At 54.9% G+C, this 26,438-nt stretch overlaps 2 protein-coding genes across 2 annotated transcripts; both read right to left on the bottom strand.

Annotated features, from left to right (window-relative positions):
* Positions 1 to 5,305: 5,305 nt before the first annotated feature.
* Positions 5,306 to 15,503, bottom strand: LOC310923733 (uncharacterized protein). Its single transcript, XM_083885654.1, has 2 exons — positions 15,310 to 15,503; positions 5,306 to 7,739 (listed from the first exon to the last, which is right to left on the bottom strand). Exon 2 carries the CDS (start codon positions 7,710 to 7,712, stop codon positions 6,705 to 6,707), a length of 1,008 nt encoding a protein of 335 aa, XP_083741780.1. The 5' UTR covers positions 7,713 to 7,739; positions 15,310 to 15,503; the 3' UTR covers positions 5,306 to 6,704.
* Positions 15,504 to 20,340: 4,837 nt separating this feature from the next.
* Positions 20,341 to 23,499, bottom strand: LOC310923731 (serine/threonine-protein kinase PAK 3-like; the record flags this gene model as incomplete). Its single annotated transcript, XM_083885652.1, has 5 exons — positions 23,366 to 23,499; positions 22,486 to 22,534; positions 21,336 to 21,445; positions 20,459 to 20,576; positions 20,341 to 20,367 (listed from the first exon to the last, which is right to left on the bottom strand). Exons 1-5 carry the CDS (start codon positions 23,443 to 23,445, stop codon positions 20,341 to 20,343), a joined length of 384 nt encoding a protein of 127 aa, XP_083741778.1. The 5' UTR covers positions 23,446 to 23,499.
* Positions 23,500 to 26,438: the final 2,939 nt, after the last annotated feature.

Raw genomic sequence — 26,438 nt, forward strand, 5'->3', positions numbered from 1 at the left:
AGGGGTTCGATGGGGCCGCGCCCCGCCCGTCCCTCGCTGTGGCTCCTTCAGTGACACCGGGCGGCCGAGACCCTGTGGTGATGTGACTGTCATAATGAGTTTTATTGTAAGACACTTGTTCTTTGTACCCCGGTTCAGGGCAGTTCTAGTTTTAGTTCCCCTTTTGTTACAAGTTGTAAGCTTCTCCCTCAGCCTTCCCCAGATACAGCCCCTCATTGGTTTGCCTTTCCCTCCTTGGGTACCTGTCCATCACATGTTAGGAAATCCTCCTGCCCTGTCAGTCACTCCAGGACCTGTCCCCCAGGTCCAGAAGCTTCGATGGGAGATCTCTGGGGACTGGCTGGGTTGCAAGCTTTCCCCTCCTACCTCCTGTTCATTGATTGATGTCAATGCATGTTATGTCAGCAGACACTCCCCAGTTATACCCCATTGGTTGTATGTCTACCCACCCTGAGTTCCACCCACTGTATAAAACCCTCTCCCCCTTGAGATTCAGGGTCTCTCTGAGGCACTGGTCTTCGGGTGAGGGCTCCCTCCCTCCTGCCCAATAAACCTAAGTTCTAGTTAAGCCTTTGAGGGTCCCGTCTTTCTTCCTCTACCATCACAACATGGCAGGGCTGGTGGGCAGCCAAGATCCCACTGACTGTAGATCCTGTGGGGGCGTGTCGGGGCTGGCCGAGCGTTGGAGGACACGCACCGCCACAAGACTGCGGTAGACAGGGACGAGCGAACGGAAGATATCGCGCTGTATGGTAAGACAGGGCTACCCTTCCCCCATAAGTGTTGCTGTCTGTTATGTTATGTCAGCCAATAGTTAGGCCAGTTCCATAAGCAGAAGGAAGTGACGACACAAACACAGGTTATATATTGCCATGTAACTCGTGAATAAACGCCATTTGCCGTCCACCATATTGGTGTCTGTGAGCTCTTGGCCCGAGTGACCTGAGGTGGTCGCCGTGCCGTTCCCAAACCAGGTCGCCACGCCTCGGAGGAGGCAACAGACCCCTCGGTGCTGCCCCGACCAGTCCTCGGTTCTGCTCTTTTAGTGTTGGGGAGCGGCCACTGCCAGTGCGGTTTCTGTTATTTTTTATTCTATTCTCTACTGCCGCTGCTTCTCGCCACTCTCGGTGCAGTTCTTCCATGACACGGGTGGCGCAGAACCCTCAGTGCGGTTCTTTTCTTGTATTTTATTCTATTTTCCATGTTCAATTCTATTCACAACTTGCACCCGCCTCAGTGCTGCCCTTCTGCTCACACCCGGCAGTGCCCGTCCCGTGGTGCGGCTCTTCAGTGACACCGGGCACCGGGGAGCCCCCGGTGTAGTTTTTTTATTCTATTTCACTCTATTCTCTGTATTTTATTGTATTCACCCCCGCCCCGTGCTTCGATGCAGCTGCTTCAGACACAAGCAGGAGAGATGCACTTGGTGCAGCCCGTTGATTGCATGTGAGTCACTTCTGTTTTAGTCTCTTCTTTCGTTCCCACCTCGCCCGTCTCGCCGAGCGACTCCTCCAGGGACCCGGGGCGGCACAAACCCCTCGGGGCGGCTCCAACAGGGCCCCGCCCGCCGCCGCTCCCCGAGGCCTCCCCGCTGCTCCCCGGGGATCGGACACCGCAGGCGGCCCCGGCTCCTTCCTCTTCCTCTTCTTCCTCCGGGCGGGATTGAGCCCCCGCCGCCGCCCGGCTCCTTCTGCCGCTCCTGCCCGGCACGAACCGGCGGTGCCGCTGACGGGGCCGCAGCGCGGCTGCCCCGGGACTGCCCCGCGCCTCAGGGCCGGGCCGAGGAGTGACCGCACGGCTGGGGAGGGACCCCGCTGGACAGGGCAGGGTCTGACCCCATGGACAGATCCCACGCCGGAGCAGGGCAAGGCTTCCTGTCCCTAAAGGGGGAAGCAGCGGCACAAACTGACCGTAACTCCCATCCCTTCTCCCTGCACCGCTGGGCAGAGGAGGGAGGGAACCGGGAATTGTGGTGAATTTTCACATTCGTCGTTATGAAGCAGAGTCACAAGTGGAGCTCCTCCTTCAGCTTCAAACGGGGGAATCCAACTTGGGCTCTGGGATTTCCATAACCTCAAGGTGTTACTCGGTACTGGACACTTTAGTTTAGGCAAGATGAGGCCCTTCTGCAGCAATGTCTCTCTGTTTATTGTCTATTTCCCCCCAGCCCTTGTCCCCCTCCCGGAGGTTTGCAGGAGGAGCCGTCCCACAGCCCTTCCTGCCCCGGCACCCGCGGCCGCTCCGGTGCCGTCAGGCCCCGGCTCCAAGGGAAACCACAAACCCCTCTGGAAATAAACCCGCTCTGGGGGAAAACCCTGCAGGGGGATTGAATCCCACGGACAGCCAGGGCTGAGACTTGGAGATTCCAAATGCTCCAAGGGGCCGGAGGGAACCGCGCTGGGGCCTCGGGGCCTCCCTGGCGGCACCTCCGAGACCCCCGAGCAGAGCGACCCCTCCCGCCCCCCAAAATCCACAGGTTTGGGTCAGCTGAGGAAAAGAGCTGGAAAAAGGGACTGGAAAGGGGGTGGACCCCGAGGGGACCCTCAGCCATCGCCCCAAAAGGAAGAGTTTTCTGCAGGAAAGCTACAGGAAAATCCAACAGAAACCTGGAAACAGCTGGGGATGGGGAGGGGACTCAGAGCCCAATTGGGAAGAAAAGTTTAATTGGGGCAAGGAAAGTCTTATTGTGGGGAGAAAATGTGAATGGAGGGGATTTGAATGGGAGGGGATGATTTGAACTGGGGAGAGAAAATGAAGTGGGGGAGGATCCCCCAGCCCTCGGCTGTGCCCTGAAGGTGCTGCCAGAGGTTCCCCTGCTCTGGCCCCCCAGGCTGGGGATGTGGAGCTGCCACTGCACCCCGGGAATGTCTCAGGATAGAAACTCCATTCAAGCTTTTATGGTCCCAGTCACTCCCAATAAGGTCCCAGTTGTCCCCAACATGGTCCCAGCTCCTCCCAGTCATGCCCTGTATGGTTCCTTTCACTCTCAATCCCTCCCAGTAGGAGTCCAGTATGGCCCCAGACACTTCCAGTATGAACCCACTCATACCCAGTCACTCCCTCTAGGATGGCATTTGGCCCCATTCTGGTCCCAGCTGCACCAAGCATGATCCCAAAATGAGTCCAGTCACCCCCAGTATGATCCCAGTAACTTCCAGACACTCCCAGTATGAGTCTGGTTTGATCCCTGTCACTCCCTGTATGATCCCTGCCAGTCACTCCCAGATCCTCCCAGTATTATTCCAGTCACTCAAAGTGTGACCTTGTCGGTCCCAGTACGATCCCAGTATGATCCCAGCTGCCCCCTGCATCTTTCCAACTGCGCCCTTTCACCACTGCTTTGGTTTCAGTCACTCCCAGTATGATCCCAATCATGCCCAGTATATGCCAACAGCACCAAGTTGCCCTCAGCATGTTCCCAGTAGTCCTCAGTGTGGTCCCAATAAATCCCATATGATCCCTTGTGCCCCAATTCTGGTCCCGCTGGGTCCCAGCCCTGGTATATCCTGGTGTTCCAGTCTGTCCCAGTCCATCCCAGCCTGTCACATTCCGTCCCAGTCCCTTCCCGGCAGCCGCCGCTGTTTCCCGGATCCTGCGCCCCCCCGCCCCCGAAAGCTGCCCCCGCACCCCCCAAGATGCTGACGGGGATCGGGGGCTTCGTGTTGGGCTTTGTCTTCCTGGCGCTGGGGCTGGGCCTCTGCCTGTGCAAGAAGGTGAGGGGGGGTCCCGGGGGTCGTGTCCCCCCTCCCCCAGAGCGTGTGTGCCCCCCCCGGGCCCCCCAGCCCGGTGTCACCCCCTTTTCTCTGCCCACAGAGCTCCTGAGCCGCCGGCGGCCGCAGCCCCTCCCCGTGGCCTCGGGCCCGGCCGGGACCCCCTGCTCCATCCCTGAGATGATTTTGGGGGGGTCGTGTGTCCCCCCTGCCTGTGCCTATAGCTGTCCCTCTGTCCCCGCCCGGCTGCTCCCAGTGTTCCCAATAAAGCTTCCCAGTTTATGGGGGGACCTGCTGCCGTTTATGGGGGGCTCAGGGGAGAGACGGAGGGACCGTGATTGGGGGAAGGGGGTAGAAAGGGACCCAGGGCGGATCAGGAATGGGGACCCCCGTGTGTTCCCCCCTGTGTCACCCCGCTCTGGGGGGGCCTTGGGAAGCACCTGGACCACAGCACAGCACCCAGTGAACCCCAAAATGTGCCGGGACCCCCCAAAGCCACCAGGGAAATTTGAGAAGGGGGAGCGTGGGGGGCGCCCAGGCCGGGCCCAGAGCCCAGTGCTGCCCCAGGCCGACCTGCCCCGGCTCTGGGGATTAGAAAGGAGGAGGAGTGGGACCCCTCCTAATGCAATTTTGGGGGTCCCAGCCAGCCCCTTCCCCCACTCTTTCAGGTCCCAGCTACCTCTTTTCCCCCTCTCTTCCACAGCCTTCCCCACTGCCCCTCAATCCACCACCCCTGTCCCCATGCTTGGTTTTGGGGGGTTCCAGGCCCCTCCTGCTCAGTCTGGGGTCCTATCCACCCTTTCCCTTAATTCAGGAAGTTCCTGGCAGCTTTTTCCTGGGGGGAATCCCTGAGTTTGGGCATTTTTGGGGTGCAGTTTTAGAGAGGGACAGCTCTGTCTGGCTTTCCCCTCCCTGTTGTGGCCTCTCAGCTGCCCCCAACACCCTGGGGCTGCAGGTCCAGGTCAGGGGCTCCTTGAGCAGCTGCCCCAGAACCTCCACCTGTGTTGCAGCCTGTTTTTATTGTGTTTTCAACTGCAGCTCAGTTTCAATGGTCAGTTCTATAACACCCCGCCCCCTATTTTGTATTGTTCTAGTGTTATTTATCTCTAATGGATTGCCCCTTTCCCCCTGTATTGTTGGTTTTGCCCTGGTTGTCTATCTTCCCTAGACCTGCCCTGCCCTCCTCCTACAGAATTGTCAATCCTTCCCTAACCCTGACCCTTCTTCCAGACTGTTCCCTTTCAATCCCCCAACCTTCCACGCCCTAGTGGTGACTTTGGGCTGTTCCCTCCCCTTGTGTTCTTTCACTGGTCTATGTATTGTACTCCTGCCTTGTGTTCCTCCCCCATGTGACCCTTATTGCTTGGAAACTGTGTCCTCTCCCAAGACCTCCCCCGCTTATAAGCCTCTGCCAGCCCAGGTTCTGCCCCCTTTTTCTGTCCCCGACCCTCCGGGGAATAAACACCTTTGGAAATCACACAGGAGGCCTCTCTCTGTTCCTTGTCCCTGCCCATAGACACAACTTCCATCTGTACCCCGCAGCTGCTTCGTGCTACAGCCACAGCCACACCCCGGATGGCGTCAGCCCTGGGGGGGCGGCCACTCTTGGGGACGGTGCCGGGAGCAGCTGGGCAGAAGAACTCCGGCCTCGAGTCACACCAGGGTCTCCCAGCACAGCCAGAGCCGCTGGGCCTGGGGTCCCCAAAGCCCTCAGCAAGCCCCAAGGCCCTCCCAGGAACCCTCAGCTCCCTCAAACCCAGCATCCCCCACAGCCCCTGCAAGTTCCCCCCATGGCACCGGCCATGGCCATGTCCCCACATGTCACTGGCCATGTCCCACCCTGTCCTCACCCGTGGCTGTCTCCCCACAATGTTTCCATCCCTGTCATTGTCCCCCACGTCCTCATCTGTACCCGTGTTCCCCCCGTGTCCCCATGAATGACCATGTACCCCCCAAATATCCATGTGTCCCCATGTCACTCTCCATGTCTATGTCCCCTGTCATCCCAACCATGTCTTAGTTCCATGTCTTTATTTTTACCACACTGTTGGATATTTTAAATGAAGAGAAATGAAAAGCAAATGAAGGCCAAAAGAAAAGGATTTCCCTGTCTGTGCCAGATGAGCATCCACATGCTTAGATGGGAGGGAAATACCATTTTTGGAGGGGTTTCCACCGCAATCTCCAAAATCTCGGTCTTTGCCCCAGATCATCACCATTTGGCTGTGGAAGACACTCTTGGGCAATAGGAAATCAAAATCATGGAATCCCTGAGGTTGGAAAACACCTCCAAGACTATCCAGTATTTATTGATGCCCCCATGTTGGAATTGAGATGGCCATGAACTCAGGAGTGCTTAAAAAAAAACTTCAGAGGCCTTCAAGTATCAGCACCTTGTTATCTAGAAGTTCTTCATACCTTTTCTATGTAGCAATCCTCCAGGCAGCTCCACACAGCTCAGGCTCTTTCTCTCCTTCTTCTCTCTTTCTTTGGCAGTTCCAGCTCACTGCTTCCTGTCCCTAGAAAAGCCACTTAACCCTGTCTGTCCCTCATGCTGTGGCTCACCTTATCTGTCCCTTGCCCAGCCTCCTGTCCCTTCCTCCTCACAGCACGGCCAGCAGATGCCAACTGACTCTCTACCAACTAACTCACTTTTGTATCACACCCATAGCTGTGAGGGCAAGGCTGTTCTCACTCTTCAGTAATTAACACAGCTGCAATATATAGGGGCAGGATTGCCCTTAGCACTACATCTGTCTCCCCATACCCCCAGAAGACAGAATTGAACACAAAAGATTTTCTGGGGTTGAAAGTCAACAAGTCTGCTCCCCCCAAGGAATTCCCAATGTCCGTCTGTGTCCCAATGGATGTTCCTGCCCCTGTGTTCATCCAGGTGCCCACAGGGATTCAGGAAGCAGTGCAGCCCCCCCAGCCAGGTGTCTTCCCAACACGGATCACCAGGACCACGGATCACCAGGGCTCTGCCCAACGGGGTCACTGGGGATCATCCAACGCCGATCCTCCCATGGGGGATGGAGCTGGAGCAGCGCACGAAGCTCTTCCCGCACTCGGGGCACTCGCGGGGCTTCTCTTATGGTGCCTCCGCTGGTGTCTGGTCAAGACTGAGCTCTCTGAGAAGCTCTTCCCACACTCAGGACACTCGTAGGGCCTCTCCCCGGTGTGGATGCGCCGGTGCACAGTGAGGTGTGAGTTGTGCTTGAAGCCCTTCCCACAGTCGGGGCAGCGGAAGGGCCTCTCCTCTGTGTGAATCCGCTGATGGACGAGGAGATGGGAGCTGGTCTGAAACCTCTTCCCACACTCAGGACACTCGTAGGGCCTCTCCTCTGTGTGAATCCGCTGATGGACGAGGAGAGTGGAGCTGGTCTGAAACCTCTTCCCACACTCAGGACACTCATAGGGCCTCTCCCCGGTGTGGATGCGCTGGTGATTTCTCAGGTCGGTGCTCCATCCAAAGCTCTTCCCACATTCCCCACACTCATAGGGCCGTTCCCCAGTGTGGATCTTCTGGTGCTGGATCAGGTTGGAGCTGACACTGAACCTCTTCCCACATTTCCCACACTCATAGGGCCGTTCACCAGTGTGGATCTTCTGGTGCCGGATCAGGTCAGAGCTGTCACTGAACCTCTTCCCACATTTCCCACACTCATAGGGCCGTTCACCAGTGTGGATCTTCTGGTGCCGGATCAGGTCAGAGCTGTCACTGAACCTCTTCCCACATTTCCCACACTCAAAGGGCCTCTCCCCAGTGTGGATCCTCTGGTGCCGGATCAGGTCAGAGCTCCACCTGAAGCCCTTCCCACATTCCAGGCACTTGTGGGGCTTCTCCCCTCCATGAGGCTTCTCCACCAGCTCTGAGCTCCGCCTGGATCTCTGGCCGCCCTCCTGGCACAGGGCGGCTCTTTCCTCCTCGCAGCACCCTGGGCTGGGTTTGCAGCCCCTCCTCCTGCGGGATCTCTGGGGCTTTTCCTCCTCCTTCTCCATCTGGGCACTCCTTGGCAATGAAAAATCCTGGTCTGGGGAAAAAACAAATGGAAAGCACTTTAGGCTGGGGGTTCCTCCTTCCCCAAGTTATTCTCAAGAAGTCAGTGGGCACCTTGTGTCTGTGAAAACCTCCAAAACACCAGGATTCAGCCCAAAAGTCCTCCAAACACCAAGACACAGATAATAAACTCCCCAAACACCAAGACTCAGCCAAAACCGCTTCTAAAATATAAAGATTCAGCCCCTTGCAAAAAACCAAAGCATCAACATTTAGCCAATGGAAGCTGAGAAACATCAAGATTCACCCCCACGAAACTCGTGGATCCTCCTCCTGGTCACCTGCTGCATGTGGGGGGGCAACACTCCTGGGGCTGGGGGGAGGCTGCAGGTACAGGGAGGGGTGGAACCTTCTGCTGTCTCCTCCTCCTGCTCCTCCTCCTCCTGTGCCCCTACTCCTTCTAACACTCCATTTCCTCCTACTATTCCTCTTTCTCCTGCACAATCCCACCTTCTCCTCCCATGAGCATCCTTTGAACATTTTGTTTTTCAACCCTGCTTCTCCTTCCCTTCCCCTCCTGCCCCAGGCCCAGCACCCACTGCTGGCTCCCTCTTCCCCCCCAAACCCACAGCATCCCACCGGAGGGGCACGGATGGAGCTGGGGCAGCTCGGGCTGGGGCAGCGCTGGGCTCTCGGCCGCTCCCGCCCGCACTCGCTCCCCACTGCAGCCGCTCCCGCCACGACAGCGCGGGGGGACTGAAGAGAGAAACAACAAGGATGACACCTCACCACCTGAGCCTGGGGCTGGACAACTGGGCTCCAACATGCAAATGGACCAAAACAGCAAAGTTTAGGACCTCGTGACCAGTCGTCCATGAGGAGACCATTTCAAGTCCACCTTGAGTGTAGCCCTGGTCAGGCTCCTGCCCTGCCCAAGGTCTGCCCTAAAGAGCTTTCAATAAATATCTGCTTTATTCTCTAGCTCTGTCCAGTCTCTGTTTCAGGCCAGCCTTCCCAAGGCATCATTCTCCCAGAGGTAATTAAGGACATGGACAGCCAGAGGGGCAAGAAGGGAAGTCCAGAAGGGATTTAGACAGCAGGGGATGGATGGTGTTGGTGTGCTGGGAAGGGTGAGGGGGAAGGGGAGGCTGCAGGATTACAGTTAAGGCAAGAGGCAGCAGGAGGAATCTCTGTGGTGAGAGAGAGGATGATGGAAAAGAGCAGGAAGAGAAAAATACTGAGGACTGGGACGTTTTCAAGCAGGGTGTAATGCTCAAACTCTGGGAGCTGATGCAGATGGTTTGTAGCCCCGGTTGGCAGGAGAGGCAAACAAGGAGGTCAGGATCCCAGGGGGTTTCTCTGTGCTGGGGAGCGGCAGGAGCGGGCGCAGAGGGGCGGCACCGGGAGCACGGGCTGGGGGCCTGTGGGGAGCTGCGGGGCCGGGCCGGGGCTGTGGGGCAGCCGGGGCTCAGCGCCGGGCGCTGCCTGAGCCCACCACCCCCCGGGCAGGGCCGGCACTGGCCCCCGGCCCCCAGGAGGCTGCGGGACGCCCCGGCCGCTGCCCGGCCCCGTGGAGCTGCCGGCCCTGCCCACCGGGGGAGCCGCCTTTGGACACTGCGGCACCACAGGCACCGGCTCTGGGATACGGGCTCTGCAGGGCACGGCCAGCACAAGCACCAGCGCCAAGGAAGGAAGGAAGGAAGGAAGAGCTGGGAAATGTGCATTATCCCTGCAAGGATCCAGATCATCTTTGAAGGATCTTGTTTGGGCCCTGCAGAAAGGAATGATTGTGCAGAAAGCTCAGCAGCTGTCAGAGGATGAGCACCCACAGGCACTCAGGGGGGCTGCACGAGGGGCACAAGAAGCCCCTGCAGCACTTGGGCACAAAGGCACAGCAGGTGAAGGCAAGAAGGGAGCAGGAAAAGGCCAAGCTGAAGGCAAAGGCCATGGCAGAGTTTCCACAGCCCCTGAGGGATGAAGCCCAGGGCCCAAGGGGGCCCCAGCACCGACGGGACGGGCTCGGCCACAAGCACCTGGCACAGGCATTGCCCTCCTCGGCAGGGGAGAGCCCACCCAAACAGCCCCTGCCAAGGAAGCAGGGATCCATCTGCAGCCCACAGGGACACTGCAAGCACACACAGCAGCACCCTCAGCAGGAGCAAGTCCAGCCCTGCACGGACATGGATTCCTAGGGCTGCCAGAGCTCCCATTACACCAGGGACCCACCACACTGGAGCCCTTGACAACATTCAGCCTGGGGCTGCATCCACACCAGGCCTTTCCTCATACACACAGGGGCCTCTCCACCCACTCTCAATCTCAGACCTAAGGGGGGAAAAGGCCAAAAATGTCTTTGATTATCCAGGGGACAAGTGGGAAAGATGAGGGGCTGTGTTTTATTCAACCACTATTAGCAGATGCCAGGGATGGGTTTGAAATGCAGGAAGTTTTATTTGCTCCTCATTGTCATTGTATTTTACTGGGAAGGCCTTTGATGGCTCAATTGGGAATGCAAATTAATATTGTAAAAGGTGATACAGAGGCCAGTTCTCTTGTACCTCTGTGTCAAATGTCTGGCAAGGCCTGTGCTGAAGTGAACCCACAAGTGTGGGCAGCCCCAGGGAAAGGGGGAAAATTAGATTCCCAGCCTCTCCAAATTACTCTGAAGCAACCAGCACTGTTGGGAAAGATGGGACAGGAAGGACTTATGGATATGATTGTCTGGTAAGAAATACTGCAGATGAAAAACCTGTGAGTGCAATAGAAATGAAAGCCAGCTTTGACATGTAGGCACGGGAGGCAGGAAAACGGTGATTAGCTGGAGATGGGTTGAAGGGCAGAAACAAAAGGACTCAGGAATGCAGCCTTTCCACTCTGCAAGGGATCAGGGCAAAAGCAGATAAGAAAAGTAGTCTTTAGAGTTTAGAATATAAAATCACATGGTAATATAGTAGTTCTCATAGGCTGCATGCAAAGTTTGTAGGTTTTGGATCTTGCACCGGTTGGTCACTGTGAATTAGAATATTCAACACAAAAAGAGAGAGAATGGATTGTAACAAGGTGCCCTCTCTCTTGCTCTTGCTCTCTTGCTCTTTCCCCCCACGCTCTTGCCCCCTCTCTCTTATCCCTGCTGTCTTATCCCTTCCCCCACTCTTACCTCACTTCTACCCCTGAGCTCTCTTCTACCCTCTCTCTCCCCTCTCTCTCTCGGGGCTTCCCTCCAGCCCAGGCTGGTGGCTGAAGGCAAAGCCCTCTTTACCCACCACCCTTGTAATAAAGCCACGTGTTTCTAGAATATCTCAGCTCTGCAGAGTTCCTTGTCCCTGCCGTCCACGGATGTCACTACACAGCACGAGTGGTGTCTAAAAGCAAAACCCTATTGCAAGGGAGGGAAGGAAGGGCTTTGTAATCTCAGGAGTAATGTTACCCAGGACTAAAAAGCAGCTGTGACAATTCTGAGGATTAATAGGGAACTGCAGGACCTGGATTGAGGATTCTCTGCTCTAGCTAGAGCATTGTATGACTTTTTAACCCCACACAGCCTCAGTGTTATGGTTTGGACATGGGAAAGGGAACAAAACTTGAGAAATTAAAAAAAAACCCAAAATGATTGATGCCCCAGCCATGGCTCCTCCAGACTCAGAAAAGGAACTGGAATTGTATGTGAGTGTTAAACAGGGCCAGGCCAAAGGAATTCTTGTGCTAAAATGTTTAACCCAGTGGCCAGAGTGGCCCCACTGTCTGCAGAATTGTGCAGCCACAGCTTGAATGGGACCTGAGGCCTGAAAACTGACAGCACAAGGATCTCCTGTTGTCCAAGTCTGGCATCAAGTTCAGGCTTTGAGAACCAAAAGAGCAGGGCTGGGTTATTCCAGCAGGAAACTTGTTCAGTGGCACAGGAGGATTTAGAAGTGAGGACAGGGGAAGGGTTTAACCCAGCCTCCTGTTGGAACAGCCTGCACAGGGGCTGGGGAGAAACCCATGACTGCACTGAGGTGACAGAGCTCCAGAGCCAGGCTGGGAGAGATTGATGAGACATTCCCTGGCCTCAGGGAGAAAAGGTGTTTCTGGATGGGGCTCCAAGGGCAGCAGAAGGGAAAAGAGTTACAAGACACGCTGTTATTTAGGAAAGGGAATTAGACAAAGCACAGGTTACCCCCCACATGGTCAGCTCAACCGGCAGAGCTGTGTGTGCCTGTGAGAGCCTGGGACTGAAATGCCCTGAGCAGGAAGGCTGAAATATCTCCTGCTGACACCATGTCACCCAACAGGGGGGCCAAAAGCAATTCTGACTTCTTCAGTAATCACTGCATCACTTAGAAAGCTATTTCTGAAACAAGTAATTCCAAGAGAAAGGATTGTGGAAGCAATAAACTACAATAGGGGAACTCATTTTACAGGAAAGATCCTTCAGGGGGTTCTGGCAGCTTTAGGAACACAATGGGACCTCCACAACCCCTGGCACCCCCAGAGCTCAGGTCAGGTAGAAAGAATGAATGGGGAAATAAAGAAACACCTTTGGAAGCTGCTGACAGAAACCAAGAGGCCACAGGTGGGGCTTTTGCCATTGGCTCTGGCAAGAATAAGAGCCAGATCCAGGGCAGATATTCAATTATCTCCCTTGGAATTGATCTTTGGAATTCCTTCCCCTGGCAATTCTCCACCTAGTGCAGGCTGGAGATAAGGGATGTGTATTTAAAGCAGCCTGTGGCCAGAATCCTGTCTCCTGTGAAATCTCTCCCACTGGAAGCTGGGCTGGCACAGACCCTGCCTTGGGCCTTTGCTGTTCACACCATCCAACCAGGACATGGGGCCCTGCCTGAGGAGTGGGAAGAAGCACCACTGGGGGCCAAGTGGCCCATCCCAAGTGTCCCTGAGCACAGAAACAGCCCCAGCACAGCTCAGCACGGGGGGACCCCTCACCCTGGGCTCAAGGGCTCGGAAGGCCCAAAGGAGATTTGGACTTCCCGGCTGCAGGAGGAGGATGGGAGGCCACGACTGACCCGCCCTGAAGGCACGGGAGCAGCAGCCAGGGCTCCACAGCGGGGGAAGCCCCTGTGCCTGCCCACAGATCCTCTGCTGGAATAGTCTGCCTGGGCACCTCCTGGGCCATCTCCAGACACTGGGGGCCCAGCCTTGCTGCCACTGCTTCAGCTTCAGGGCTTTCTGTGCCTGCACTCGCCACAGGGGCTGGGGAACACAACGGGACAATTCCACTCTGCCTCTCAGTCACACTCACACACGGGGCTGGATGGGATCACATTGCTCCAAAATATACCAAGTTCAAATTTTAAAAAAAATCTTATTTCTCTAGTCAGGCTTGGTTTGCCTTTGCCCTGGGAAAGGAATTTTAAATATTATCTTTTAATAAGGTACATCTTACTATAAAAGAGAGATGAGTTTAACATCTCAGCAGACTGGGAATAGCCCAAAAGACACCCACAAAGACAACGACCATCAACAAAACATCAACGACCATCAGCAAACAGCAACCAACATCATCCCCAGACACTGCCCTGGAATAGCTGGAGACACCTGGTCTGGAAAAGGCTGATGGGGAAATCCAGGAGTGAGGACCTAATTAACATCAGAGGCAAAGAAATCCGGCTCCAATAGGAAACCAAATACTCAGAACTCGGCGACTTGGAAGCAATGAACATCAAACCAAAGGATTTCCATGGGTTCAGACTGTACAAAGTTTAGGAAAAATCCAGTAAAACTCACGTGTCATGGAATGATTTTCTCTGCACACCCTGGCTACGAGTGGATGAAATGATTTCTGTTGCACATCCTGGCCAAAATCAAGTAATGCCTTGACTCTCTAACACTAAAGATACTGTTGGGAGAATATTTTTTTCCTTGCAGTTTCAGTGACGCCATCATGTCTTTAGAATAATTTTTATAATAATCCTCCTTTTATATTGTCAGTTATGTTTGGACCAGGGGTGAGAATCAATTCCTACTCGTAGGAGGAAAAGTAGATAAAACTCGATTACTTTGAAATGTTTTTGTCTATGTTTCTATGAGGCTCTTAGTGATGGCAAAATTTCGGTTTGGGTTTTTCGATGTTCATCTTTAGGCTGCATTTTGCAAAACTGGAAGGGCTTTAAAGGTGACCCTTTAAGGCATAAACAGTTAAAAGAATTAAACAGTTAAATTAACAGTTAAAACAAAAGCAGATTGTGGGGGGACACATGTGAGTCATTCAGTGGCTGCTCTGGAAGAGAAGCTCCATTCCAGGCAGCCAGGAGAGGAGCTTGAGAAATGCAAATTAACACTGCTGGGGAAAAGTGGGGACAGTGCACCAGGCTCTTCTTGCCTGCGGGAGGAATTGGGCTGATTCCCTCTGCCCCTCAGCCCAAGCTCTGCCTGCTTGCACAGATGGAATTGGCACAGCCAGAGGCAGAGCCCACAGGGAGGAGATCTGACTCTGCAACACAAATTGCTTCAGCTGCAAAGGGAAACAGCCAGTGGAGAATGGTGTGAAAACTTCACTACAACAAGTGGGGGGAATCATCCCTCTCCCCACTCCAACATGTGCTGGCACTGTCTGTGTCACACAGGGAGCATCAGACCACTGGGCTGTTTGTGCTACCACAGGCCCAGAGAAATCACTTGGGAATCCAAGTCTGTGGTGATTTAATTAGAGAAAAGAGATCAATTGATGCAGCCCTGGGTTAAAGGAATGCTCTTTCTCCTCTGTTGTGCTACAGCAACTCTCATCTTTGGGCCCTGCACCACACCTTGCTGAGGGCAGCTCATTCAGCAGCTGAGCAAGGGGATGCAGGTGGCAGCCAGGCCTCCTAAGCCACACACGGCTACAAAAGGACAGGGAACGAGCTCACTGACAAGAATCCCAAAACCAAAGAGGACCCAGCAAGAAAAAACAGAGTCAACGAGTGAATCTGCTTGGAGACAGGGCCGGGGACTGGGAGAGAAGGGAGCAACGGGAGAATCCATCAGTTTCAGAAAATGTTCCTCATTGACACGGACTGTGCTCAGCCAAGGCCCTGCGAAATTCCTGAACACGGAGAAGAAGAACAAAGACTGAGCAGAGCCGTGAATATCGGATGTTCTACAAAAGGGGGGCGCATATTAACGAGGACATGCAGGAGGCGGATCGGGAAGTCGGAACTTTCCAAGGACCTTCGCCACGGGGCAAAGGGACAGGGAGATGCAGAAGGGAAAATCGGGAGAAAAAGGAGGCCGCGTCCTACAACAATTGGAGAGACCCCCCGGCAAAGGCCGCACGGCCTCTCCCTTTGTTCAGGAATAAAGTCACTTTTACAGGACTCCTCGGGCTCCTGTGGGGACACAAACCTCTGGCCACCTCTGGGAATTTTCCCGCACAGCCCCCCCCGGGGACAGGGCGGCCACCTCCGTCCTCCCCACAGGAACCGGGACGAGCCGGCGCTGCTCCGGCAGCGGCTCCTGCCGAGGCAGCGGCGGGAAGGAGAGCGCGGGCAGCCGCTCCCGCAGCGCCCTCAGGCCACGGGCAACACGGCGCCGACACGGCACAAGGAACCCGCCGGAGCCCCCTGCCGCCCCCTCCGCCCGCAGCCAGCCCCGAGCCCCGGCAGAACCGAGCGCGGCTCCCACCTGCGCTGGGGCCGCCTCCGAGCTCCGCCAGTGCCGCCTCACCGGGCTCCGGCCGCTGCCGCCGCTCCCGGGCCCGCACACGCGCTCCCACAATGGCGCCTCTGCCCAGCCACGGGCGCCCGGGGGGCGGCCCCGGCAACGGGCTTGACCCCGCTCCGCCCAATCAGCGCGCGCCCACAACCGGCACTGACGGCACAATCAGCCAATGGCGGCGAGCGAGGCCCGGGCTGTGCACACGGCCCACACCCGCCCCGCGCTCTCAGGCCCCGCCCCCGGGCTGTGGGAGGGGAAAGCCGCAGATGAGGAACCGCCCTGGGACGGGCCCGGGCCCGAGTCGGGATTGAGCTGGAAACACAAACAAAGTTCTCCGCACCTCCCGGCCCGCCTTTCCCAGCCCTGCGTGTTCGCTGCCACCGGCTCCAAGGAAAGCCCTCAGTTCTCCCGGCCCTAATTAGGAGCATCAGCGCATGGCTTTGATTTCGCCAAAAAAGGAAAAGCCCCAAGGCCCTTGGGCTGAGTGGAGGAGGGGGGAGATTTCTGTGAGAAAACTCCCAAAGTCGTTTTTCCCCAGAGTTGGCAGTTTGCCCTCGTGGTCCCTTGTATATGACCGGCACTACGATTCTTTCAGGAATTTCAAAGTCTCCCCTTTTAGTGCTTGTGGTTTTAACCGCACCCAGTGGTCATGAGGGTCGGGGGGTATAAATCAGGATCTTTGTCAGGATCAATAGGTCCAGGATCAAAGGGATCCTCCTCTGGAGCATCTTGATCACTTTCCTCGCTGTCACAGTTGGCAGTGAAAACCCTCAGGGAGCTCAAAAACACTTTTTTCTTGGGCAGACATTCCCTGACCCATCGTCCCCTGCAGCAGCTCACCTCCAAAATCCCAGAGTGTTGGCTCACCTCCCGTCTCTGGAGGGGTTCCTTTTGCCAGCTGTCATTCCTGCTTCTTTCAGCAGCACTTTGTTCTGCAGGGCTCCGTCACACGGGGCACCATTTGATGGCGATTGACAGAGAGACATGGACTCCATGGGGTGCAGGCATGAGGCCGTTTATTGATACGCCTGGCTGAGTTTATATACCTTTTCATTATATAACAGGTACTATTGCCAAGTACATTGCTTTAGTCATGCCTCGCACTAACTAACACAGGTATGTGCTGTCTCATCTCAGTCCTGCTTGCTAAGCACATCTTGTACCAAGCACATCGCTGTCTCTCACATTCCTCTCTCAAACTTCTGCTTTCGGTTGCCAAGGCTTGCGGCCACCTAATGCTGACATGTCCATTTGTGTCATGAGCTGAGCAGTGCTCCCAGCTCGGCTCTCTGGCTGTATTCCCACAACTGGGCAGGTTTTTCCCTTGCATGGAGCCTTCCCCGTGGCCCTTCTGGCCTTCCCCAGGCCCCTTCTGCCCTCCCGCAGAACCCGTGGCATTTTCCACCACACACAGTTTGTGACCCAGAGTCGGCTGCAGCCGAGAAGGCTCCAAGCAGCTCCTTCCAGGCTGACTCTGCAGATGCCGAGGCTGCTCTGGGCTCTGCCAGGGCTCTGCTGGGGCTCAGCTCTGGGCAAGGCTGGGCCCCCTCTGCCCTGGCATTGCTCCAGGCAACTGAGTCGCAGGGGGAGAAGGACGGGACATGTCAAGGGAGTTGAGGTTTAAGGGAGTTTTTATTCACAAAGCCTCCTGTAGGATCATCTGTGGATGGCAGGGAGAGGGAACTCTGCAGAGCTGAGACATTCTAGAACACGTGGTTCTATTGCAAGGGTGGTGGGTAAAAAGGGACTGCCTTCAGCCACCAGCCTCAGCTGAAGGGAAGTCCCAAAGAGAGAGGGAGAGAGAGAACAAGAGGGTAAGAGGTAAGAGAGGTGGCAGGGGTCAGAGCACAAGGGGCAGGAGCTGAGAGGGGTTGCAAAGAGAGAAGGGAGCAAGAGAGGAGAGGACAAGAGAGCCAGAGGGCAAGGTCCTTGTTCTAGTACATTATGTCTCCTTTTGTATTGAATATTCTAATTTACACTAACCAACCAGTACAAGACACAAAATCCTATAGAATCTACATACAGCCTATAGGAACTACTACTTTACCATACCGTGTTACATTTTAAACTCTAAAACTACTCTTCAGACTTTTCTCTTTTGCTGCATTGACGTTTGGATCCCTCAGCCAGCAGTAGGGTATTGTTCAATCAAAAGGGATTCCCCTTCAGCTGGTTAGCCTATTGTTTTCAAGTGATATAGTAAGTAAGGCTCGGTATCCTACAACTCAAAGCAAGCTTTTATTTCTATTTCAATTATAGGATTCATATTTTCAGAATCATTTCCTAAGCCAACATATTTATAGGGTTTCCCTGATTCACCTTCCCCAACAGCCGCCATAACAAACAGGGTGTCATAACAACCATAACAAACAGGGTGTCCTAACTACCATAACTAACTAGTAGTGCTAACTACTATAACTAACTAGTCCTAACTACTGTAACAAAAGCTGCTTCATGTCCTCTGCTGCTCCCTCAGTGTCTTTGCTGCAGCGATCAGAGCGCTCAGGCTGGAGAGAGGCTCGGCTGATGATAAAAATGGGTGCTGCCCAAAGGATCAAAAAGAAAGAAATGAACCGTTACTTTCCAAAGTCAAGCTTCTCACAGGCCCTGTTGCCACAGGACAAAGGGGAATGGATTTTAACTGAAGGGAGGGAAGCAGGCTCAGATTAGATCGGAGGAAGAATTTTTTCACCAGGAGAGTGGGGAAACACTGACAGAAGGTGCCCAGAGATGTGGGAGGTGCCTCCTCCCTGGAAACATCCAAGCTCAGGTCAGGCAGGGCTCTGAGCCACCTGATGTGCTTGAAGATGTCTGTGCCCATTGAGGGCAGCAGGCCCAGATGACCTGGAAAGGACCCTGCCAACCCAAGCCAGGCCAGGCTTCTGCTCGCTTTGCGTGTGAAAAGCAGCGAGACCGGAGATGATGGGAGAGGGCCCCACAAGAAAAGCCCTCCCTGGCTCTGCCGTTTCCCCTGCAGCCGCCGGGCACTGACCTGCAGCAGCTCCTGGGCAGACCAGCGCCGCTCCTCGTCCAGCTCCAGGCTGCACTCGAGGAAGTCCCGCAGCAGAGCCGACAGGCACCGGGGCTCCTGCAGCCGCGGGGTCCCGTTCTGCCGGATCAGAGCGCGAGCCTGCAGGAAAGGCAAACACAGCGCTCCGCCAGCTCCCTTCACACCCACAGCTGCTCACATCCACCCCGGCTTCTCAGCCCCGGCTCCAGGGGCACTTTCCTCCCTGCCACAGATGCTGCTCCACAGCTCATTTTTCTAGGCCAACCAAAAATCCCAAACCCTGGTGCAGCCACAGCCATTGCAGCATCCAAATGATCTTGCCTTGAGAGCCAATCTCATTGCCTGACTTTGTTAGGAGGAACCTCCATCAGAAATAGCACATTTTGCCTCTCCAAATCCGGACACCAGCTTTGCAGGCCATTTTCAAGAGTCACTGTGGTCTGACTGTGTCATTTCAAAGGGTTCTCACATCAAATGCATCTCTGCAGGGCCACTGACACTAAAGTAAATTCATTCCTGCTGCCCCATCCCAGAAACTGCCCGACAAGAAACAGGTTTGTGTTGCTGAAAGCTCAGGCTTGGTGACATGGAGAAAGGACCTTGGGATAGGAAAGAAACATGTTAGACTATGGGGATGTTAAAGAATCATCTTCATGTGTTAGACAACTTTCCCAGTGAGAAGAGCCAGGAAGGATTTCCTCTCACAAAACCTGTTTCAGAAACTCCTTCGTAAATTTCTTGGGTTTGGGTTTTGGGGTGCATTTGGGGTTTTTTGCAAGATAACATTAGAGCTGATCCACTGTCTTCACGTTTTCAGGTCATCTTCACAGACAGAAGAGCTGCAACAACTTAAAGCCCAAAGCGAATTGTTGCTGGAGACTGCAGAATATTTGTCTGTGTTCAGGTTTGAGTCCTCTGGGAATCCCCTCCCGATGTGCAGAAACATCCAGCTGCTCCTCCCAGGGCAGGGTCACGCTGTGCTCACAGGGCTCTGCAAACACTGGAGAATTTGCCTCTTACCATGGCCCCCGTCTCCTTGAAGTAAGGAGGTTCTCCTTCCACCATCTCGATGGTCACAATGCCAAATGACCAGACGTCCACCTTGGGGCCGTAAGGAGAACTGGTCACAACTTCTGGGGCCATCCAGTGAGCAGTGCCCACCATGGAGCTGGGCTGGTCCTGCTCAGGGCTGAGCTGAGCGCAGAGGCCAAAATCAGCTGAGGACAGAAACAAAGCCTGTCAAAGGCAGCTGGAATGAGGAAACCAATCACAAACATTCCCCACTCTCAGTCTGAGAATGCACTACTGAATCCAGCTGGAAAAGCCCTCAGGGCTGTAGCCAAGGAAAGATGGAACTGGACCCTTAAAGGAACCCTCAGCTTTCATGCAGTGGCTTTTACTGATTCCCCTGAAGCTTGAGATTCCAACTCCCGCCCCTCTGGAAGGGCCAGAGCCAGAGCAAAGGCACTCCTGACACTGCTGCTCCTCTCCTGAGCTCTCTGCAGGGGCAGCAGGGGCCGGGCAGGGCCACCAGCAGCACCTGTGGGGCTCTGGCCGTCCCTGGGAAGCCCCACACCCGCACCCCGGGAGCGCCGTGCCTGGCCAGGAACACCCACCCAGCTTGACAGAGCCGTCCATTCCCAGCAGGATGTTGGAGCTCTTCAGATCTCTGTGGATCACTTGGTGTGAATGGAGGAAATCCAGGCCCTGCAGACACTGAGAGGGAACACAAAACACCAGGGTAAAAATCAATGGCTGGAATATAGCACACAAGAAAGGAGAGTTTAGAATTCTGCCAGCAGAAACTTTGCTGGGACAGGCCAGGAGTGCAGTGCAGACCAGCTCCAGGCAAATGGTTCAAGGCAAAGCTCAGAACAGCAAATCCAATCCAAACAAGACAGAGTACCCCCACAGCAGGAAAGAGGACAAGAACAGAAGTGCAGTGATGCTGGCAGGCCATTCCTCCCAGTGGCCCTTTCTTCTCCAGCTCATAAAAACAACACAGAAACAAAGCCCTGAGCCCACGTGGAGCCACCCCTGTTCCCCTGCCCTGTTTGGAAGGACCATTGTGTCCAAGCCATGGGAGGCATAAGCAGGATCCCTCACCTCCCGACTGACAGCTGCCATCTCTCCTTCAGCCATGCGTGTGTGTCTGACAACGTCCTGCAAAGTTCCTCCATCCATGTATTCCATCACCAGCCAGAGATCTCCATCAACAAGGAAGCTGGAAGAGGAACACAATGGCCCGGAGATGAATGTGCAGTGCTCAATTCCCCCATGGAAAAGCCTCCAGTGGGGTTTTGTTTCCAGGGCACTTGTCAATGAGGACAGAATCAGATGGAGAGACATTCCTGCCAGGGTGCACAGGCCTTGGAATCTGCACAGTCTAAAGGAGAAGGAGACACCTGTGCAAAAGGAGAGGCCTTAGATGGCAAGCAAGTGAAAAATGCAGTTTAGCAACAGCCCAGATCCATGTGAAACCACAACACTTGGCCCCAGCTGGTTCAGCATCTGAACTCATCAGTTCCACCATTCACTCCAGAGCAAGGCCACACAACTTCCAGAGTTATCCAGGGAGGGAGGCCCTGCAGCACTTGGGATAAAAGTGGTCAACTGTTTGGAAAACCTTGCAGAAAGTCTCTTCAGAAACAGGCAGGGCCATTGAAAAATGGGCAAATGAGGCGTTTCTGGAAACAAGAACCTGGTCTTCCTGGCATCTGCAGCAATGGAAAAGATTTGGGAAGAAGAAGCCAAGGGAAATAATTTCTGCCATGGATTGTCAGCACTTGTTGTAAGACACAGAAAACAGGGTCAACTTGAAGGAAACACCAAAGCAATAAAAGCAGATGGAGGGAGTGAACTGCCAGGCTGTTGTTTTGGGAAGATATGGCTGGGTCAGGCTTTTTCAAGACAGGCTTCAGACTAGGGATGCCAGGAAAGATCAACGCAGGGCCCGTGCACGGGATGAGACCTGAACACTCACCTGTCCAAAGAGCTGACAATGTTGGGGTTCTTCTTGTCCCTCAGGACCAGGGTCTCATTCAGAGCTCGTTCCCAGTTCTGCCCTCTGAGACTGATTTTCTTTATGGCCACCTGAAGGGACATTGCAGACCTTTAACTGGAGGAGTCTGTGGCAGGAGGCCACAGCAAACACGGGGCGAGTCTTTTTGGAGCGACGGAGCCGGGCTGTGCCAAACTGCCCTGGGATGGGACACCAGAGCTCAGCAAGTGCCATTCCCACAGCCCATGGCTCTGCTCGCTGGGGGCTGCTGACAGGACACATGGCCAGAGACATTTGGCCTCGGGAGCTCTGCAGAAATGGTCCCTCAGCCTCAAAGCTCTAACAACATTCTCTGCACCTACACTCGTCTCAAATGGCCCTAGTTTACCACCACTCTTATAATGATGATGGTGATGTTCATTATTATTCAAACACATTTTGCAAGCAGGAGGTAATTCTGGTTCTGTGAAAACTGAGCAAAATAGCTGGGAACCCTTTAGGAATTCTATGGGGTTTGGTCATGATTTCAAATGCAGCTGCTCTGTTTGGGATTGCACAACAAAGCAAACACACACATCCCTTGCTCAGATGATCCTTGTCACAGGCTGTCACTGACCCCGGCCCCAAACACAACTGCAGGGTTTAGAAGAGAGCTTTGCTCTCGACATCCATCTTCTCATTGCTCTCCCTCTCTCTCTGTGAACAGCTGCAGTAGGACTAAAACCCCAAACTAAGATCCCAAGCAGGATCTCTCCTTAATTAGGAATTGAGGTATCCTTTGAAGATAAAACTCAGCATAGAAAAACTGCTAAACAGTGCTCCTGTCCAAGGCTGGGATGGAGATAAATTGGGCCTCAGTCTCGACCAGCTGATGCATTCACGGTTTTAGATGTGCAGACCAAGGCAGCGTGTCCTGCTCTGACAGACACTGCTGCCCTCCTTGCATTCCTTTGGGCACTCCAGAAGCTCCAAGTCTGTCCCAGCTGTGCTCTGCAGGCTGACCCTGCTCTGCCTTCAGAGGAGCAGCCTGTGCAGGAAAGCTCTGCTGGGCCCCCAAAGCTCCAGCCACAGCTCCCAGCAGAGGGGAAAGCCCTCGAGACCTGCCGGACGTGCCGGGCGTGTTGACACTGACCTCTCCTGCAGTGGCCCTGTCGAGTCCTTTGTAAACGGCCCCGAAAGCCCTGGAGACAAAAGAGCAGAGAAGAAAGAAGCAGTGCTTTAGCCCTGGGAGTGAAAGTCAGCCCAGACAGGAGATCTCTTCTGCCTGTAGCATTCAGAAAACACCTGGGTGCGTCAGCCCTTCAAACAACGGCGCAGCAGCCACCAGTCCTCTGCCATGCAAGGTGTGCAAGGGAAAGCTGAGGCCAAACATGAAGGAAAAGTGCTGGAGCAAATCCCAAATGTCCATGATGAATTCCTTTAGTTCAAACCCTAGGGTGGGGGGCTGGGTGTCTAAAGAACTAGAAAAGAATGTATTTCATCTTTTTGCATTTCCTGCCTAAGACCTGCAGGATCCACAAGAGCCCTGCCATCAGGGCATCCTGCATTTTCCCCTCAAGGGCAGCAGCTCTGTGTCTGTTACTGAATGTATGGGCTCTGCTACTTGTGCTGAAAAGAGCCCTTCTTAGTTCATCTCTGGTTTCTGTTTGTAAACCATTATACTGATAATCCTGACCGGTGGATATTTTTGGAAATAAAATATTGGAAAGAAATCTTCTTGAGAGCTGTTTTCTGACAGTCACCAGCTGGTGAGTTGCTCTCTTAGGCAATCCCATTCCAGGGACAGAAGATCTTCCAGGTCCTGCTCCTTGCTGCAGGCAGGACACTGCCAGCCTCAGGGGCCTTTGGCGGTGCCATCTGACCACAGTTATCAATTCTGGTCAGGACTGAGAGACAGCAGGATCATACCCCAGTGTCTGAAGGCGTTTGGAGCTCTCCTGACTCCTCACTTGATCCTGCACCGGCAGAATACCTGGGCCCTGCTGGTGTAGAAGTAACTGCCTTGCACTTACCCTTGGCCAATCTGCTCCAGTTCCAGGTATTTCTCCGCAGGCTCCCCCACGCTCACGGTGTTCCCTGAAAGAAACCACATGGAAGACGCTCCCTCCCAGATGGAGACCCCGCCTTGCAGCAGAGCCAGAATGGGGCCCCACTCCCTGGGGCCCTTGTTCTCAGCCGGGGAAGGACAATCAATGACTCTGTGACATTCAGCTGCAGAGCAACACTGGGCACAGCTGATGCTGAGACACACACACAGCCCCTGCTCGGGCACACAGGAACAGAGCAGACGTACTCAGCTGCCTCAGGCACCACTCCCCTCTCTCCTCTGCCTGCAGGGCTGTGCTGCTGTCAGAACGTTCAGCCCAGGATCCCTCAGCAGAGGGAGGTTCAGTGTCCTCTTCCCAAGCAGAGGGAGGTTCTCCATCCTCTTCACAAAACACTGCAGGTTCTCCATCCTCTTCCCAAAACGCTGCAGGTTCACAGTCTTCTTTCCAACCCACGGGATGTTCGCCGTCCTCTTCCCATGCTGGGAGATGTTCACCTTCCTCATCCCACACTGGGGGATGTCCTCTGTCCCTGTCCCACACCACGGGAGCTTCGATGTTGTATTCCCAATCCGTGGGATGTTCGCCCTCATCCCCCAGAACAGTGGGAAGCTCACTGCTGTCTTCCCCCTCTTTGGCCTCCTCTTTGGAAGCAGAGGGAGCCAGAGGAGGGGCTGATGCAGCTTTTGTGCCCTGTGGACAGAGGGCAGCGTGAGGGATGGGAAATTCTGTCTCAGTTATCACCTTATTTATCCTCAGCCACACATCCAGCTGCACTAAGCAGAAACGGTTCTGAGCTGTTCAAACAAACAATGGGCTAAAATCAACATTGCCACTTATTGTTGGGAATTTGATGTTCCACCATGGCTAAAGCCAGCAAGCATCTTCTGCCTCAAAACCAGACCTGCAGCTCTTCAAAAGCTCTTCAACAGAAAAGGAGAAACTGCCGGGGATCCCTTTGCTGCTGCTGCTGCTGCTGCAAAGACACCAACAGGAACTTTCCTTCAGCCTCCCAGGCTTGCACTCGGCTGCCACACGCTGAGCTCACACCTTGCTGCACAATTCCAAACACCAAAGGTTCCTTTCAAACTCACCAAAGGAGGAGCTGCTCGAGATCCACGTGTGAGGTGCCCTGCAATGGGAGAGGGAACGTGAACCAGATGCTGTTAGGAAAAAAAGTGCCTGTGGTGGGAAATGCCACAGAGCAAGGCAACCCCAAGAGAGCCTCTTGCTTTCACAGCATCCCTCCAGGAGCCACAGTCCCTTCACACAGCAAGCAAGAGAACAGCCCAAAATACTGGGCTGTGTCAGTTCTTGGCTGGACCAGCAAACGGAGGGAGTTCCAGGCTCCACTGCCACAGACTCTCCCCTTGAGAGCACAGAGCTCCCCCGGGCCTCACTGCAAATGCTGTGCACACCCCGCTGCCCACAGACATCCCCTTTTTCCCCTGCAGCTGCTGGCAGGAGCTCTCCCAAACCAATGGTGTCTTTGGGGCAATTTGGTTACAAAGTCAACTCAGTTCCAGAGGAAGAACAGAAAGCACACAGCAAACCCAAGGCACAGATGCTGCACCAAGGGAAAACCTCGACTTACGTGCCAAGTGGGTTAAGAAATACCCCGAATAAGCCACAGAGTACAGAGTGCAAACTGCAGCAAGCACAGTGTGGATCATTTTGGCTGCGCTGCACAGACTGTACCCCTGCAAGCACAGAAGGACACCCGTCAGGGGCTGGGCTGGCTGCTGAGAATGCCTCGGGCAGGAGGATCCTCCAGCAACGAGCAGGCGCCCAGAGCTGCTCTGGACACTGCGGCCTCTGTGTCCCACAGCAACAGGAACACCACGGGGACGTGCTCCTGTGACATCACAGCAGCGGGTCACGCAAACACCGCCTGGAAGGTTCTGCTGTGTCACAAAGGAGCACAAAGAATCCTCCCAGGGCACAGCCTATTGCCCCAAGGATCCAAGAGGAGCTGTGAAAATGCAGCAAACAAGGACACCCCACAGCCCAGCCTGAACACTGAGGATGAGCAAGGACGGGACCAAGCCAAAGGAAACTTGACCTTTAGTCACTGATGCTTCTGACTAAAACCAGCAAGGCTCCTTCCATCTGGGATCTTTGTTCTAGTTCTGAAAATAAACAAGGTTCTCCACTCTAAATATGGAAGGCAAGAACTGGGGAGGAGGTGGGATTAGGAAGCAGGAGGAGCAGGAGGAGCAGGAGGAGGAGGAGGGAGAGAGGAAAAGGAGGAGCAGGGGCAGGAACAGGAGGAGAAGCAGGAGGTTCCAGTGCCCCTGTGTCCGCAGCGCCCCCGGCCAGGGGACAATGGCCCCCACAGCATCCCGTGATGACGTGAGCAGGGAGGGGAACTTGGTCCCAAATCTACCGAGGGTTCCCTGAGAGAGTCTTTTTATTGGGGTGTGTTTGGAGCTGGCATATTGTGGAATTGAGCCCCAAATATCATCTGGCGTCCCTGGGAGGTGCCCCAGGGAGGTCCCCATCGGTGTGTGTAGGTGCCCCTTGGGGGGATCTTTGGGGGTCCATGTGGCCATCGCTTGGGATCTGCAGAGGGAGGACATTGGCCCTGGGGACCCCTGGGAGAGCAGAGGAGGGAAAACCCTTGGACCCTCAGGGTGGGGAGAGCAGAGAGGGCTGATCCCAGAGCTGGGGCACCCCTGGCAGGGGGAAAGGGATGAGCCTGGAGAGGAGGGAGCCCTGGGATCCCTGGGATCTCAAAGTGGAGCAGCAGGGGACTGGACCCACCAGCTGCTGGTGCTGCTGGAAACCACACCCGGCACGGGGTCACCTCCAGCTGCCAGGTGGAGCACGTCAGCCTGGAGCAGCCCCTGAGCCGGCACTGGGGTACGGGGAACCACTGGCCAGGCTGGGAGGGGGATTGGAGTGTGCTGGGAGCGAGTGGGAAGGATTTGGGTGAGCCTGGAGGGGCTGGAAGGAGGGGCTGGGGATTGGAAAGCGAAGGTTGGGATGAGGTTGGTTGTGCTGGGAAGAAACTGGGAGGGGTCTGCGTGAGTCCTGGTGT

This window comes from Zosterops lateralis (assembly GCF_965231275.1).
Source record: "Zosterops lateralis genome assembly, contig: HAP1_HAP1_SCAFFOLD_242, whole genome shotgun sequence".
In the NCBI taxonomy this organism is placed as follows: Eukaryota; Metazoa; Chordata; class Aves; order Passeriformes; family Zosteropidae; genus Zosterops; species Zosterops lateralis.